This window comes from Esox lucius, chromosome 12 (genome assembly GCF_011004845.1).
Source record: "Esox lucius isolate fEsoLuc1 chromosome 12, fEsoLuc1.pri, whole genome shotgun sequence".
Classification (NCBI taxonomy): domain Eukaryota; kingdom Metazoa; phylum Chordata; class Actinopteri; order Esociformes; family Esocidae; genus Esox; species Esox lucius.
In genome coordinates, this window is record NC_047580.1 from 5743534 (window position 1) to 5761086 (window position 17553).

Consider the following 17553-nt stretch of genomic DNA (forward strand, 5'->3'; position numbering starts at 1 on the left):
ATAATAACCTGAACAGGGACAATATCCAAAATTAAATACTCATGAGTAACTATTACTGATTTTATAACATATCCATTTTCAGAATGCATTGTAATCACCCACATGTCAGTCAGACTTCTCAAAAACAAATGTTTGGTGCACCAACTACGAGTATAGAAAGAGCCACTACTAAAAATGACTGAACATCGTTAAGTCTTGTGAGATATTAAATCTCGTAATTATCTACAGTGGAATCAAGCAATTATTCCAGAAGACTTACGTAGGCTTATGGTGGGCTACATCCGGTGTTTGGATGCTTTTGCTGTTAGGATGCTGAAGCGGGTACCACTTTAACGGGAAGAGGCAGACCACGCCCTACGCACCACAGTAAACCCAGCGCAAGACGGGCGAAACACTGCTTACCTCACTGTCCTTAGCAGTCTCACCTTCAGCCGGCCTGACCGACATCCCGTCATTCGACAACGACAACACATAAGAAAAACATCAAAGACTACTTCAACCTTTTAAGATTTAACCAGAAGAGGAATATGGCAGTAGTCTATGGTCTATTCTTATAATGATGTAACCTATTGAGATTTTAATTTGAATTTAAATGCGTAGCCTATTTTTGCTGCGACATGTTGGAAGCATCTTTTCTGGTATCTAAATTGTAATAAATCCGTTGTTTACTGTTAACCTACAACTCGAGGTTGTACGGTTTTCAACCTTGAAGATATAAGGACGTATCTGTTTGCTTTTACCAGGTCTGTCAATACTTATCTTAACGGTCGACTGGGCCCGCACATTGTTATCATTCTCGATTCTTGATTCTCGGCTAGTTTATTCAGACACCATCCATTGAATTTGCGCAATGGCGGATGCAACCTCTGAATGTAATATCAAGGTGTTGTGTCGCTTTCGCCCCCTGAATCAATCGGAGATTCTGCGTGGGGATCAATGTATCCCTACATTTAAAGGAGATGACACTGTTGTGGTTGGGGTAAGGCGCTTTGTTTCTCATTTGATATTTCATAAATTATTCACGTTTTATTTTTTCACTTGGACTGCTAATAATGATTTCTGAATTAACGGAGGCCTTACATATATTCTCTAGCATGTCATTAAACTGCGTATAGCCTGTAAAGGCCAAAATGATAATTTTTCAGTCAAATCTATCAATTGAGCATTCAGTCATCTGTGATTTATCCTTAGGCCTATTGCTGACCTGTATGTGCTGCAGTTACATATCAGACAAATGCCCAAAACCAACATTAACCTGCTTAGGACGTGGATAACAGAAAGTGTTCAATATAATCCTATTCCTCTTAATTATTTACATAACCAGCCTCTTTATGACTTTGTTTATAGGATGGCCAGGAAAACAGATTCTGGCAGGTTTATAAGTAATGGAATTATATATTAAATGTATGGACTACTTTCTAAAGACCACAAAAGCTTAATCATTCCCTCCCTAGACAGGCCTACTTGTCTGTAATTATCCACTAGTGCCCAGACAGAGTGTTTTGACTAGGGACGTTAACTTGGCACAGAGCCATAGAGAGGGTTAGGGGGCATAAATGGGAGAAAACATTCTTACCAAAGGCATCCACCACTTTATTGTAGTCAATTGGGTGGGACTTTAAGCTTTCTTGGCAACCCCCCCCCCCACCGATTTGTTGATCTCTTATGAAGATCGGACTACTGCAAAGGGGTCTGCAGGAAGGATGAGACAATGAATTACACTGAATCTGACTACTCCAAGACAGAGATGGTCAGGATGGTACTGTCCATTACAGAGATATGATGTCCACCCATGTCTTCAGTCTTTCTCCAGCTGCATAGAGAGGAGAGGATCAATAATAATTATCATGTGTAGGGCTCTGACCAGACCAGATCTGTGCCAGACTGTCTGGCTAACTCTGAACAATGGTTTTAACTGGAGGATGTGTCTGTATAACTAGTAATGTGAAGCGGTCAGATGCATATTACTGTTGTTTTTCTGAGGGGAGTGAGCTGGCCGTTTGTACAACGGTAATGTAAATCATCCCATAACTATTCCTTTAACGCCCCCTCATCATTTCCAGGGATCAGTCGTTATTGCCAGTAACTGTGGAGCAATTTGGGTTAAATGCCTCAACCATAGGCAGATTTACAGATCTTCTTGACAGCTCTGGTTTAGAACTAGCATCATTTCAGCCACTGACTCTGGGAGTTCTACAGTAGAAGTCTGGATGTCAAGCTCTTGGCCTGTGTCACCTACTTCAGTCAATGCCTATATGATATGATTTCCCAAACGACTACAAGTCACAGAAATACCCAATTGTTTTGGTTTTGACTGCATAGTTAGTGTGGGACGGGGAAACACTATGCCGCCCCTTCCGGTATTACTTTTTAACGTGTTTTAGCTTTTGTCCTTGTCTCCAAGCTTGACGATATCAAGCTTCATCTCGCTTCATTTCAGCTTTCATCTCTCCCTTTCTTTTTTTGTGAAATACACACTTGTATTGTCCTTGTCCATAAACAAGGGACTTCAAATTAACTGTATTGCATTTCTATAGTCCGTTTTGGGTAACAATGCTAGTTTTGATGGGCCTAAATTATAACTACTGTATTAGGGTTCACAAGCTGACCTTATCTTTTGTCTCACAGGGGAAGTCCTATGTGTTCGACCGGGTGTTTCCGACCAATACCACTCAGGAGCAGGTCTACAATACCTGTGCTAAGCAGATTGTCAAGGGTAAGGACCAGATACTGTCAACAATGCCAGAACAACATCAGACATCACCATTGAAGCTATTTCAAAGAATTAAAAGTGAGGTTTGCAAGGAGATTCTGACTCATGAATTGATTAAATGAGTCAGTGGAATCTCACAGGATGACCTGCCTCCTTTGTGTCCTAGAAATGTGTTATATTCATTATTGTTGGTGACTTTCTTATACTAAACACAAAGGCCTGAAGAAATAATTGTGTTTGTAACTATTAATCTGGGTTACTTTCTGTTTCTGTAGATGTGCTTGGTGGATACAACGGCACAATCTTCGCATATGGACAGACTTCCTCTGGCAAGACTCATACTATGGAGGTATCTACAGGGCTGCTCATGGCAGGGATGAACGCAAATGTTTACCAGTGTATAATACAGTGTTTTAAAAAGTGTTTCTCATCCCAAACAAGTGATCTTGTATTATAAAATATCTCAGTAGATTAGCATGCATTTAGCCTTATACAATGTATAGCAGGTATTACCTCTCCAACACCAGACTGACTGTTCAGTATATCTTTATAGGGGAAGCTGCATGACCCCAATCAGATGGGCATCATCCCCAGGATTGCAGAGGACATCTTCAGCCATATCTTTAGCATGGATGAGAACCTGGAGTTCCACATCAAGGTTTGGATTCATCTCCATTACCTCCACTGCCATTTAGGATGATTTATTTTTTGTTACCACCTCTGAGTTATCATCCATTTGTATACCATTATGAATCTTAACAGCAAGCATGTTTATGTTATGGAGCCACATCATGGATGAATTTTAAGGATAATAAGTGTCTCTTCTCTTTCCTGTGCTTCCAGGTTTCATATTTTGAAGTCTACATGGACAAAATCCGTGATCTTCTAGATGGTTTGTGCACAGTTCTTCAATCTTTGATGTACCAAGTCGAATGTCATTACATCTTTAAAGACGGTCTGCTCTAAGGGCTATTTCTTTCTCATTTAGTGACCAAGACTAACCTGGCCGTTCACGAGGATAAGAACAAAATTCCATATGTGAAGGTGGGTTGAACAGAAGAAAAATATAGAAAAGGAGTATGCATTGAAATGATAATTCCTTCATTATCTCACTCCTTCCCGCTCCCTGGAATGTAGGGTTGCACCGAGCGCTTTGTGTCCAGCCCAGATGAGGTCATGGACGTCATTGACGAGGGCAAGAACAACCGGCATGTTGCTGTGACTAGTAAGGCCTCTAACTATTCCCATACATTTCTATGTATTAGTCCATTCCTTTTCATCTAGTCTTTCCGCTAGCAGCAGAGTTGCATGGTCAGTCAAGTGTATGGTGACAGTGGGGTCATGTGCAGCGTATGGCGGCTTATATAACATTACCCTTTCTCTGTTCTATGAATAAGCTACAATGAGAACATCAGCTGGAATATCACAATTGCTGGCCCGATGTAATGCTGACTCATTGTAGAGCTGTTATAACACAGTGATGGGCTTAGGTCAGCCATTATTGAGTCGGTGCAATAAGATAGGGGTGGATGAGTAACAGGAGCCCTTCCCCTGGGGAATGGAGGTTGCATCAGAAGATTCCGATATGACTCGTCTTAAAAGTTGCATAGGGAAGTTACCATTAGAACTTTTCATTGGTGAAATTGACCTTAATCTCATTCTGCTAATCAAAATAAACAATCCACCTGTAGATAGGCCATGTATATATTAGGTTGGACACTGTTCGTATTGGCGTGAAGATTCAACTCTTATGTTTATGTTGTTCTCTCTCCTAATAGACATGAACGAGCACAGCTCTCGCAGCCACAGCATCTTCCTGATCAACATCAAGCAGGAGCATGTGGAGACAGAGCAGAAGCTGTGTGGGAAACTGTACCTGGTGGACTTGGCTGGTAGTGAGAAGGTAAGACTTCACTGTCTGTCTGTCTGCCTCCCTGAGAGAGATTCTTTAAATCTATGAAGCCCTTAAAACTTGGTGTACGCTGTTGCAGCATTTCTTAGAACCAAGAGATGATGTGTGAAGCTGAAGGTCCACAGGTCATTAAGTCACAGGCACTAATTCATTTCTAATTGGGTCATCTAACTCCCCCTTTCCCCGTTTCTCCTTCCTTCTATCTTTTAGGTCAGCAAAACTGGTGCTGCGGGTGCCGTACTTGATGAGGCCAAGAACATCAACAAGTCTCTGTCTGCCCTGGGCAACGTGATTTCAGCTCTGGCAGAAGGAACGGTGAGTCCAGGACAGTACAGCCATCTATCCCCATGTCATCAGCACCTCTTCCAGACACAGCATGCATACATCATGGTCAACTTTCTCCATACCATCCACACCAACTCACTCAAGGACGATAACCCGTCTGAAGTCTGATCAAATAGCAATCGCTCCCAGGCACACATCAGTGATAACCCTCTCCTTGGCCCACCCTTCCAGCAAGGCTGACTGAATCCTGCCCCTTCATCTTACTCACCGTATCACCTCTTACCTCGTTTTGTTTGGCAGAAAACCCATGTGCCATACCGTGACAGCAAGATGACCCGGATTCTACAGGACTCCCTGGGGGGAAACTGCCGCACCACCATGTTCATCTGCTGCTCCCCCTCCAGTTTCAACGACGCCGAGACCAAGTCCACCCTGATGTTTGGACAACGGTAACACACTCTGTCGTCGTCATACGTGGACAGTATAGTCATTGTCCTATGAAATGAAGCCAATCCCTTCTCAGACACCAATTGTTCCAATTTCCAAGACATTTCTATGGATAATGCCTCTTGCCGTAGAGATACAACATTTACTGAATTACACTGGTTGGCCCAAGGGGGCGAGCCTGGTAGTTACCAGACTAATTACCATAGCTTTCAGTCTGGAAGAGAACTCTGAAAGCCATTTAAGACATCTGAGAAGGGAAGGGTTTCTTAACCAAATGTATAGTTACTATTCAGATATTACCACACTTTGCCTAGTATTATATTTCATAAATGTATTCAAATGCACTGTTCAAATATTTCTGGTATGCATTTCTGATATTGACTACTGAAGTCTTTGATTGCAGATCTCAGAAAGTAACTACTATGAATACAGAAATGTCTATGTGATTATCAGTCCAAAACTGTACTTGTTTTTTTAAACAAAACCCATTGTAGCGGGTTGAAAACTACTGTCACTAAAACAACAACATGACAAGTAATATAAGAGACCAGAGTCGATGAGTAAAGTCCAATCATTTATTGAAGGAGCCGTGTTTTGGGTCCTGGACCATGTAAAGAGGTAACAAAGAAGCGTAAGAATGAAAAAATAAAACATCTGAAATACGCCCTACTCCATTACAACTTTAAGGGGAAGCAAAGTATACTGCACTATCATAACCAAGAAAACTGGTGCTGTGTAGAGAACTTTGGAGAACATTCAGCTGTAACCCTTCATCCAGCATTTTTAGAGCTTTCCCTTATATCAACCTGTCCCTGGGCATTCGATTGGTGTCCAGGACCTAAATAAGGGAGACAAAGCAATCCCAGCTGTGGTTAATTTGGGAGCGCTCTATGCTCCTTCCCCAGGAGAGGTCGCTGTTGTGTCATGTTCCGGCCATTGAACTCCCACACCATATTTTACTACCTTATTAGAACATTTTCTGTTTTCTACACGTCTACAGGTATGATGAATAAAAACTTTTGAAGCCAGTACATCAACATTGTTATTTCCACTGCCCTCCAGTGCTAAGACCATCAGGAACACAGCCTCTGTCAACCTGGAGCTGACAGCCGATCAGTGGAAGAGGAAGTACGAGAAGGAGAAGGAGAAGAACAAGATCATGAAGGAGACTATCCAAAGGCTGGAGGCTGAGCTGAACCGCTGGAGGAACGGTGAGAATGACTGTCAACCCAACCTGAGAGCATTTTGTTAAAAATTCCTAGTTCATTTCTTTGCTGTATACTATTACCCCTGGTCATACCCCATCAGAACCCCAAATGTAAGGGTGTTTTACTGGAGGTTCTTCTCCCCCTGGTCTCCACTCTCCTCCAGGGGAGAATGTTCCGGAGACAGAAAGGACCACTGCTGACGTGGTGCCCCTGGAGTTTGTGGAGGACCGTAGCCCCACTATTATCCTGGACAATGACACCTCCTCCATCGTGGTGCGCATCTCTGAGGAGGAGCGCCAAAAGTATGAGGAGGAGATCCGCAAGCTCTACAAGCAGCTGGATGACAAGGTCAGAGTCAGTTGAAATACACACACACATTATGTACAGTACATATGGTATATAGTCTTACATGCAGACACATACACACTTCATTGCACACTTCACATACACACTTCATTACATAAACATCTACAAACTGTATATAAAATCCAAAAGTAGACCAGTGCCATTAACAGGTACCAGAAGTGTTCTTAATACATTTCCACCTGCAGATCAAGTGACCATAATGTGTGTGTCAACAGGATGATGAGATCAACCTGCAGTGCCAGTTGGTTGAGAAACTGAAGGAGCAGATGTTGGATCAGGATGAGGTACAGACCTGCTCTGTTCCCCGTCTGTATCTCTGTATTTGGCTTTTGTTTCTATGCTTCTGCATGTACAGCTCTGGAAAAAATTAAGAGAACATTGCACCTTTTTCTTTCCTTTACAAAAAAGTTGAAAAGGAAGGTTTTGAGTGAGAAACAGAAGTGTTACAATTAAGAGACCACTGCAAATTGAACGCTTCTGTTCCTCACTCAAAATGTTCCTTTTCAACTTTTTTGGAAAGGAAAGAAAAAGGTGCAGTAGTCACTTAATTTTTTGCGGAGCTGTATCTCTGCCTGTGTATGTCCAGGTATCTCTCCACCACGCAGAAGTTTGATAATAAGTTGATAATCAGTCACACTGGACTGTTAATTCCATTTCCTACCTTTTCAGTGTGACGACAAATCTCTTTCAATAGAACCATTGTCATAGCCGCAACAGGGGACGGCTCCAGGCCAATTCTAATCTAGGCCATCTGTGTTTGTCTTGGGTTTCTACTGTGTACAAATATTTCTAATGGTGTGCGTTGTCTAGGTAGGACTGTTGTACTGAGAATGTTTGTGAGGTCGTGTTCGTGGGATCTCTCTCGGTTTCATATAGTTGCTGGCATCTTCTCGCGGGGATGGGGACAAGGTGCAGGCGGAGCTGGGCCGGCTACAGGTGGAAAGCAACTGCGCCAAGACTGAAGTGAAGGAAGTTCTCCAGGCCCTTGAGGAGCTTGCCATTAATTACGACCAGAAGAGCCAGGAGGTGGAGGAAAAGGGCCTGCAGAACCAGCTGCTGGCTGACCAGTTGGCCCAGAAGATGGTGGGTCAGCAGAGCATAGAAATACATAGAATAGAACAGATTATTTCCTGTCAGAAATGTATATTGTCTTTATGGATGATTTGCTCCACTTGTAGTTACCAAACTTCTGCTGACAAAGTGCCATCATTATAGTAGACAGTGTAGCATTAATAAATCTCTCCTTTCATCCTCTGCTTGGCAGGCCAGTCTGATGGAGTTGGAGGCGGAGTTATCCCACATGCAGGAAGTGAGCGGTCAGCAAAGGAAGCGCATCGCTGACGTTCTCAACGGCCTGATGAGGGACCTGAGCGAGTTCAGCACCATCGTGGGCAACGGGGAGATCAAGCTGGTGAGGTTACATCTACTGAAAACTTTTGGAAGCAATAAGGCAACAGTCAGGATAATGGGTACCAGCAGATATCAGCTTCTGCCACCGGCCATCATCAAAATACCACCCAGTCTTCCCCGTATCTCATCCCTCCGTGGGTTGCCTCAAATCACTCTCTCTCTCCCATGCTTCTCTAATATCTCCATTCTCTCTCTGTCTCACTCTCTCTTACTTCTTCTCTTTTTAGATTCAGTCCTAAGAGGCTTCAATGGCATGATAAACATTGGTTTACATTGCCAAAGAAAGCGGCATACAGTTAAGTCTGTTAATATTTGGACACTGACACAATTTTCATAATTTTGTCTCTGTACACCACTTTGAAGTGCAGACTTTCAGCTTAAATTCAAAAGGGCGAACAAAAATATATCGTGAAACATTTAGGAATTGCAACCATTTTCATACACAGTCCCCTTATTTCAGGGGCTCAAATGTAATTGGACAAATTACCACAATCATAAATAGAATGTTCATCACCAAACATTGGGTTTCCTCATTTGCTTTGCCAGGCCTTTACTGCAGCTGTCTTCATTTGTTGTTTTTTCGTGGGTCTTTCTGCCTTAAGTTTTGTCTTCAGTAAGAGAAATACATGTTCGATCAGGTTGAGATCAGGTGATTGACTCGGCCATTGCAGAATATTCCACTTCTTTGCCTTAAAAATCTCCTGGGTTGCATTCGCAGTGTCTTGTGTCATTGTCCATCTGTAAAGTGAAGCGCTGTCTAATCAACTTCACAGAATTTGTCTGAATCTGAGCACACAATATATCCCTACACACTTCAGAATTCATCCAGCTGCTTGTCTTCGGTCACATCATCAATAAACACTAGTGACCCAATGCCATTGAATGCCATGCATGCCCATGCCATCACACTGCCTCCACCGTGTGTTTCAAATGATGTGGTATGCTTCGGATCAAGAGCAGTTCGTAGCCTTGTCCATACTTTCTTCTTCCCATCATTCTGGTACAGGTTGATCCTTCATCTGTTGAAATAATATTGTGCCAGAACCGGGCTGGCCTTTTTTTTTGGCAAAGCCTTATTTGGCCTTCCTATTCTTGAGGCTTATGAATGGTTTGCACCTTGTGGTGAACCCTCTGTATTTGCTCTCATGAACTCTTGAGTCTTTATGGTAGACTTGGATAATGATATGCCTACCTCCTGGAGAGCGTTCTTCACTGGATGTTGTGAAAGGGTTTTTCTTTACCATGGAAAAGATCCTATGATCATCCACCACTGTTGTCTTCCATGGACGTCCAGGCCTTTTTGTGTTGCAGAGCTCATCAATGCGCTCTGTTTTTCTCAGAATGTGCCAAACTGTTTGTTCACTCCTAAATGTTCCTGTGATCTCTCTGATGGATAATTTTTTTTGCAGCCTAAGGATGGCCTGTTTCACTTGTATTGAGGGTTCACAGCAACAGCTTCCAAATGCGAATGCCACATGTGAAACCCTCTTTGGTAACCTTGTTAATTGGTACAATGTCTTTGGCGAAGTGAAATGTTATTTAATCTGTGATTTCTCTCTGCCGTTTGGAACCTTTCTCGGATGGTGTAATACTGGCAAATGCATCCGAAATAGATTTTTGCTTTGGAGGGCATTGAGATGCTTTGCACTCATCATACGAAGATTTGTGGTGCCGCCTTAAATGATCGAACAAATTGGTCGTGTTGTGGCAACAATTGCAAGGCACTCTCGACAAAGTACCTGTTTTTGGTCAACATCATCCTGTCTGTAGCCGAAAAATGTCCATGTAATTGACAATGCATTCCTTTTTGCAACCAAATTCTCCATTTCGGTCTTTTTTGCCTGTTCCTCGCTTATCTTTTCTTCACGTGCAAGCAGAGCCTGTATGTCAACTAAGTGCAGCAACAAATCGTGTTTAAAATAATAATAAACTGTGTTTCCAATAACCCATAAATCAGAGTAAATGACCTTATATCAGACAGATATAATGCTGGTTTTCCATTTGAAAAAAAAAAATTTTGTAGATTGATATATGTTTACCTTACTAAATCGCACATTCTGCAGTGTGACTATTGCAAATGTGTATATCGGAATGTCGATGCTGAAACGATATATCATGCAGCCCTAATGTGAATACTCTCAAATTAAATATATTTTGGTAAACAGCCAAAATAACATAACTTGTGTCAGTGTGCAATCATTTCTGGACCTAACTGTAGATCATCAACAAAAAGGAAATTAACCCAGTTCTAAGTTAACGGTATGCACAAATACAGTCTTCAAACGGATAAAGACATTATGGATGTCATATCGTTAGCTATGCACAGTGTTTTTGCGAAATGCTGACTCATGAAAGTGCGAATGGCTTTCCCCTCCGTAGCCGGTGGAGATCAGCGGGGCGATCGAGGAGGAGTTCACGGTGGCCCGTCTCTACATCAGCAAGATCAAGTCGGAGGTCAAGTCCATGGTGAAGCGCTGCCGCCAGCTGGAGAACCTGCAACTGGAGTGTCATCGCAAGATGGAGGAGACGGGCCGCGAGCTGTCCTCCTGCCAGCTCCTCATCTCCCAGGTCAGCCTCAATGTAAAAACACCTCCACCAGTTACAACCGCCATACTGTACACACCGTCCATAGAAATACATATATAATCCAAGTTGCATGCCTATAACTCTACAGAACACATTGAATACACTCCCTCACGTCCCGGACACTTGAATGTGTTGTCCGTACGATGTACAGTGTTCAATGCTAACTGACTGTGTGTTGGTTTGGGTGACTGCAGCACGAGGCGAAGATCCGCTCTCTGACGGAGTACATGCAGAGCGTGGAGCAGAAGAAGAGGATGCTGGAGGAGAGTCACGACTCCCTCAGCGAGGAGCTGGCCAGGCTGCAGGAGCCAGGTGACACACCCGTCCGACGTCACATCAGCCAGGCAACCGGGTCGGGGGGGGGCGCTGCGTCTCACCGGAGCTCTGCTTGCGTTACAGATAACTCTCTGGTCGAGGAGAAGGACAGCGAGAAGGTCGAGACCGAGGAGGTCAACGGCAAGGTAAACACTGTTCTCAGATCAGCTACGTAACCCGGTAGTCACAGTGACCAAGTCAAAGTGACGCTGTGGTTGTGCTCCTTTGTGCGGTGGTTCAGAAGGTCCCCACGCAGCAGGGTGACGCTCACCGCGGTCACTATCACAAGCAGATGGCCCGCCTGCGGGACGAGATCAACGAGAAGCAGAGGATCATCGATGACCTCACAGAGTCAGTGATTTTCAAAACTGCTGTAACCCCCTTAGTTTATGACCAGATAATACCGATGGAAGGGTTGCCGTGGAAGTCTCTCGTTACACATTGTCCCGTTTCTCTCTCAGTCAAAACCAGAAGCTGCAGATTGAGTTGGCTCAGGTGCTCGCCGACTTTGACCGCCTGAAGAGCGTGGACAACAGCAAGAGCGAGCGGCTGGAGGAGCTGTCGTAAGTCTGAGTGCAGGACACACTTACCCAAGAAGAAAACGTTGGTTGTTACTAACGAGGATGTTTCCTCTTATTGGCAGATTCCTGCATGAGCGCCATGAGCAAACTAAGCAGGACCTGAAAGGGCTGGAGGAGACTGTCGTGAGTAGCCCTCACTCTCGTCTCTCGTCTCCTGTCTTCTGCTCCACAATTCCCCTCATGTCTTTTGTCTTGCCCTGTTTAAATCTCCTTGCTTTAAATCTTCTCTGTCTCCCTGTTTCCATTCTGGAATTGTTTTCATTCTCTGTATTTGGTTTTTTAGGCCCGGGAGCTCCAGACCCTCCACAACCTACGCAAGCTGTTCGTTCAAGACCTCACGTCGCGGGTTAAAAAAGTGAGTTGTAAAGAAATATAAAATATGCCCCAAATTAATTAATGATTTAATTAGTATGAAGGGTCGTTGACCCCCTTTTCCTCCCTGTTCCTCCCTGTTCCTTCTGTTTTACACAGAGTTCCGAAATGGAGCCTGATGATAGCGGGGGGTCTTGCACCCAGAAACAGAAGATTTCCTTTCTTGAGAATAACCTGGACCAGCTTACAAAGGTTCACAAACAGGTGAGTCTTAGAAGATCATTTTGTAGTGTGACTAGTTTTGATTAAGTAAAACCTAGTCTTACCAGATAACTCTCACTCCCAGTGTAAACATCCTTCATTTTTTTAAATAAATTTTTATGTTTTCCATTAAAACAATGCAAAATGTTAATAAGCTTGATGTGCAAATGCCATGTCATGTATGAACACCTGCTCATTGATGAGCTTTAACAGACATTTGAAAATACCAAGAGGAAGCTGTTTAGCAGAGCTACCCTTGGAGACACAGGCTATACTACAATGATCAGTAAATCCTTGGAAGCAACACGTGTCTTCTCTTTTCGCCTCCATCTCCCAGCAGCCTTTGCGTCCCTTTTTCTTGTGTATACCGTAGTCTTCATCTAAACGGTCTGCTTTGGGCACGATCCATTAGGCTTCATCGGGTTGGCACATGGCTCGGCACATGGCTCGGCACATGGCACCACCAAAGCCCTGGTTCTTTCTATGCAACTTTTGGAGCGAATCAGAGAGGGGTTTGACAGAGAACAGGAATCAATACTCAATATACATTGTAAAGGATTGCATATGTGTAAAATAAATTTAATTAAACAGGTGTTCCAAATTAAGATAATGACTTGCCTGTTAGTTTATGCATTAATTTCTACCTAATAGGTGACATTCTGATAGGGGACACAATGGTTTTGAAAGAATGTTGCTTTGTGGGTAAATATAGCATTTGATGTGTTATAATCGCATTGTTTTACATCAAGTACAGTATCCAGTCTCTTCTCTTCAATAGCTGTTAAAACTCTTTCCCTGTGTCTCAATTGTCACGGCCTCTTAGCTCATCCACCCTTTATCTATTAGTATTCAATTCAGAAATCTCTCTTCCCTTGTGTCACTTTTATTTCTTCCCTCTCTCTCTCTCTCTCTCTCTCTCTCTCTCTCTGTGTATTTCTCAATAGCTGGTTCGTGACAATGCAGATCTGCGTTGTGAGCTTCCAAAGCTGGAGAAGCGTCTTCGGTCTACTGCTGAGAGAGTTAAGGCCCTGGAGACGGCACTAAGGGACGCCAAGGAGGGCGCCATGATCGACAGGCGTCGTTACCAGCAGGAGGTGGACCGCATCAAAGATGCCATGAGGACCAAGAACGCTCTGAGGCGCCCTCATGCTGCACAGATCGGTAGGGCACCCTCTCCATTGTCTGTACAGACTGGAATAGCGTGTTATTAGATGGAGAGATTCACAGGCAGTTGTTGATAAACAGAATCATGAATCATGATCATAAAGGCACAGAAAAATGACATGTGCCTTGGACATGGGCCAAGTACACATAGCTCTTTGAAATAGATGGTGGTAGAGACTAGGTTAAAACGCTGCTAAAGAGAACAAAAGAAAATATTTAGTGTTGTGTGATGTTGATTAGCTTATTTTCCTGTCGTTCTGCAGCTAAACCAGTACGACCGAAGCAGCTGCCAGTTTGCTCTCCTACCAACCCGTTCTACACCCGCGTCAGTGAGCCAGCCAACACCTACAGTAATGTTCTGTTCCAGAGGTCCATCACAGAACAGACCGCATCACCTCATTCTCAACTCAGCTCCGTCCAGGCCAACACGTGAGTCCAACCTATGACTCGCATTCATATTTAGTAATACTTTTATTTTGCTTTAAATAATTTCCTTGCATTGTGGTGTCATTGGCCAGCTTTTTGAGGGACTGTTTTGTTTTCTGTTGAACAGAGTGTCTACAGCGCTGGGATTAAGAGCAGTCCAACCCACAGATATACTGGAGTCCTATCCACTCAACATGGACAGGGATAACGGTAAGTCATCTCTATTCTCATATAGTGACTGAATACAGCACTTCCCCAAGGTATATTGGCAATATGCGTTATTGCAATTGTAAACCAGTTACTAATACAATTACAACAGCAAAAACTGATGTCATAACCATGGTATATTGTCTTATATAGAGTACCTTCAGAAAGTATTTAGACCCATTAATTTTCTCCACATTGTTGTGTTATAGACATAATTTTTATTTGATTAAATATATATTATATTAATTTGAGCTATCAAAATAAACGCAATATTCCATAATGACAAAGGGAAAACATGTTTGTAAAAATGTGTGCCAATATATTGAAAATAAAAAACAAACAAAAGGTAAAAATTGGGGGTCTGAATACTTTCTGCAGGCATAGCTTTCAGCCAAACTAACCAGATTGATTGACTTTAATTTTACAAACTAATCCTATTGCTTCCCTATTATGTTCATGAACAGGAAACACAGTAGACATCAACGACAACAGGTAATGACATCAGAGCCTCAGTTATACCACATATTGTACAAGAACTGAGACTATACCAGCACTTCAACCTTTAGTTTTGCTGTCAGTTCTACTTCTTCAACACTACAGTACTGACTAGTGTGTGTGTTTGCAGGAGCGATGTGCACTGCAGCAGTGAGGTGGACGACCCAGGCAGACTGTACATCATTCAGCAGGAGACCGCTGCAAGTTAATGACATGGTAACTCACGCACAGATAATGTACTCTATATACATGTTCAAGGACAAATGACTATTGCCTGATTCCAACTCTTCTCCTAACCACCTATTTCCTGATCTTTCCACAGATGACCAAACACTGTATTCAGGACATGTCCCATATATCTGCATGCAGCCATCTAGCTTCCCTCCCCCACTGCCTCCATACACGGCCACTGACATCCTCCTGTAACCCCAGTCCTACAGTATAACTCAGCCCCTCACCGCCGCTCCTGTGTTTAGGTCTCATAGTAGTGTGTTCTCCTGTATGGGTATTGACCAGCACTGTATCGATGTGTGTACTGGCCCACTTCACTCGACAGTGGCATCATAATGCTAACCTATAGCGCCGTCATAGCCACGCCTAGCACCTCTTCTATTAGACGTGATGCTAGCTTACCGCGAAGGATCTCGCTCTGCATGTCGCCCAGCTGGTCAGTTAGCCGACCCGAATATGTTGCATGTTCCCCGACTGCGTTAATTCAGTTAGCAACGAAATGGCGTAAACTACACCGTAGGTTTTGACAGGTGTCGCGTAGAGTTTATGATGCTGTTCTATTAGCTGTATGATGTCATTGTCCAGTCAGTAATGAGGCGTGTGTAACTCAGCCATGCTCTATGTCCGATAGAGTCTAACCCAGCCTTAAATGATAATAACAGCTGATCTCACGTGATCATAACATGGAGTCGTGTGTGTACATGTAGAAAGATGTGTGTTTACTACCTCTAGATCTACTGATACTGAAACTTAGCAACGTATATCTTTATTTCCAAACAAATTCCAACGTGATGTAATTTTGGTAGATTGAAAGGCAGTAAAGGTAGCTGTTATGCTGTCCGGTTTGCAGATTTGTTTGTACCAAGAGTCATCCCCTAACTTGACATCATAAAATATTAAGGTTGTTAGGCTGTTGAAAATATACTCACATCTTATTTCAAATAGTGGCCCCTCTACCAGCTCTATAAATTCAAAATCACCGTAAACATTTTCTCAAACTCTCTAAAAGTAGTAACATATCACAAAAACCCACCTGAACATGTTTTCGAACGGTTCAGCTGAGGTCCTACCATTATGGGCTTTGTAAGCATTTTCTTTCGTAGGAACAGTGAAATGTTAGGAACAGCAGCTGACCAATCACAGCTTCATTTGATTCTCCCATTGCCCTGCTGATTTCTCAGTCAGAATCCTGATCAGCCAATCAGGACGTAGAAACCAGCAGCTTATGGAGCTGTGTGGGGAGATGTTGGTCTTATGATCAGTGCTGTGTAGACAGACTGTAGTTGGTCTGTAGTTTTGTGTCAATTTCAGGTTTATCTCGCGGACCCCTTGATCCACTTCTTGCCTAAACTACAGCCTCTCAGGATATCTAATTAATAAGAGTGTGTAGTGAGCCCAACTATGTCTTCCTTACCTTTTTAACAAGAAAATACTAATTTCTGAAGTAAATTTTAAGATTGTCACTTTAGAACTCATAACATATTCCACTTAAAGAGAGGAAAGACTGCATTTTTTTCAAACCAGGCCCTGAACATTTTAAAAATTCCTTTTTGGATGGAACAAGTTTGAGAAATGTTCCTAAAGTGTGAACACATCATTAAGTCTGAATTTAGCATAACTAAAATATGTAATAATATTGTTAAATTTGTAAGTATAACAGGATATCATCATGTGGTTATATGAAGATAAAGAATATGCACATAATATGACTTTGTTAGGGAACCTTATGCTTTACAGTATGTATTTATTTCTGTAGCCCTATATGCTCATTATGTGATTCATTGTGCGACATGCTTATTTCTGTATTCTCATTAAAATATGTGAGTCATTGTGTTGTAGTAGGCAGAAACAAACAGATCACAAATAAGTTAATTAAAGACAATCATGTCCAAAGAACCATTGTGTTGTGAAAACTTTGGATAAGAGACTGTTTATTGGTTGCTTGCTACACATTATATACTGGGTATACAGTGTCAAAGGTCCTGCTGAAATTCATCTACTGACAAAACATCTTTACCTGCTGGTGCTTAAACAGGAAAAGGTCATCTTTCAAACCAGAAACCTAATAGTCGTCTGAATTAAATTACACTGTAGGAATTTGTCTTCTTTTGTAGTGATATGCTGACCATTTACCAGCCTTTACTGTGACCTATCTAGCCACTGCTCCTCCTGCTGGTGGTTGTAGTTCATTACAGAGGAAACATTGGTACTGTCTCCAATGCTAACAGAGTCCTTATGAATCAGAGGAGAAACCAGAATGATAAAAATCTTTGATCAACAGAGTGGCTGATTCGCTTCTCATATTGCTGGGAGCCATCCAGGAGGTTTGTGCTCTTCTCCATTGCCTCAAATACTGCCCTTGATCTCTTAAGACACAAGGCAATGAGTATGAGCTATTTAGTCATCATACTCCTTGATTGGCTCAGACTTTGAGCCTTGACTCGGCTACAATCTTAGGTCAGGTTGGTTCCAACACTGGTGGGTCTGTTATTGGTTTCAACCGTAACTTCTACCCACGCTACATAGGCTGCCCAGCTTCTACCTTTCAACTGTTTCAAAATGAGAGCACAGGGTTGGAGTGGATGGATTTGTTACTGGCGAAGGGTTAACATTAATGTGAGGCAGACAGACTTC

The 17553-nt window shown here is 42.7% G+C and overlaps 1 protein-coding gene across 2 annotated transcripts; it reads left to right on the forward strand.

The window, feature by feature from the left end:
* The first annotated feature begins 331 nt into the window (after window positions 1–331).
* Window positions 332–16816, forward strand: kif5aa (kinesin family member 5A, a). Of its 2 annotated transcripts, none has more exons than XM_020051364.3 (29): window positions 332–979; window positions 2629–2716; window positions 2989–3062; window positions 3267–3371; window positions 3557–3605; window positions 3702–3757; window positions 3851–3938; window positions 4492–4616; window positions 4836–4940; window positions 5211–5359; window positions 6420–6568; window positions 6711–6913; window positions 7147–7215; window positions 7808–8014; window positions 8196–8342; window positions 10721–10909; window positions 11122–11239; window positions 11327–11388; window positions 11484–11593; window positions 11704–11805; window positions 11886–11946; window positions 12107–12178; window positions 12295–12399; window positions 13341–13557; window positions 13824–13989; window positions 14114–14196; window positions 14658–14685; window positions 14819–14904; window positions 15011–16816. In XM_020051364.3, the coding sequence occupies exons 1-28, from the start codon at window positions 851–853 to the stop codon at window positions 14895–14897; spliced, it is 3135 nt and encodes a 1044-aa protein (XP_019906923.1). In that variant the 5' UTR covers window positions 332–850; the 3' UTR covers window positions 14898–14904; window positions 15011–16816. The 2 variants fall into 2 exon arrangements, with proteins under 2 accessions (XP_019906923.1, XP_010896010.1); XM_010897708.5 differs by having other exon boundaries at window positions 333–979; window positions 6729–6913.
* Window positions 16817–17553: the final 737 nt, after the last annotated feature.

What these genes read in the sequence shown, in the direction of transcription:
- kif5aa (XM_020051364.3), top strand. Translation starts at nt 851, where the DNA reads ATGGCGGATGCAACCTCTGAATGTAATATCAAGGTGTTGTGTCGCTTT. An exon ending in ACCTGGAGTTCCACATCAAG is followed by an intron (nt 3,372 to 3,556) that starts GTTTGGATTCAT and finishes CTGTGCTTCCAG; the next exon opens with GTTTCATATTTTGAAGTCTA. An exon ending in GGCCAGGCTGCAGGAGCCAG is followed by an intron (nt 11,240 to 11,326) that starts GTGACACACCCG and finishes CTTGCGTTACAG; the next exon opens with ATAACTCTCTGGTCGAGGAG.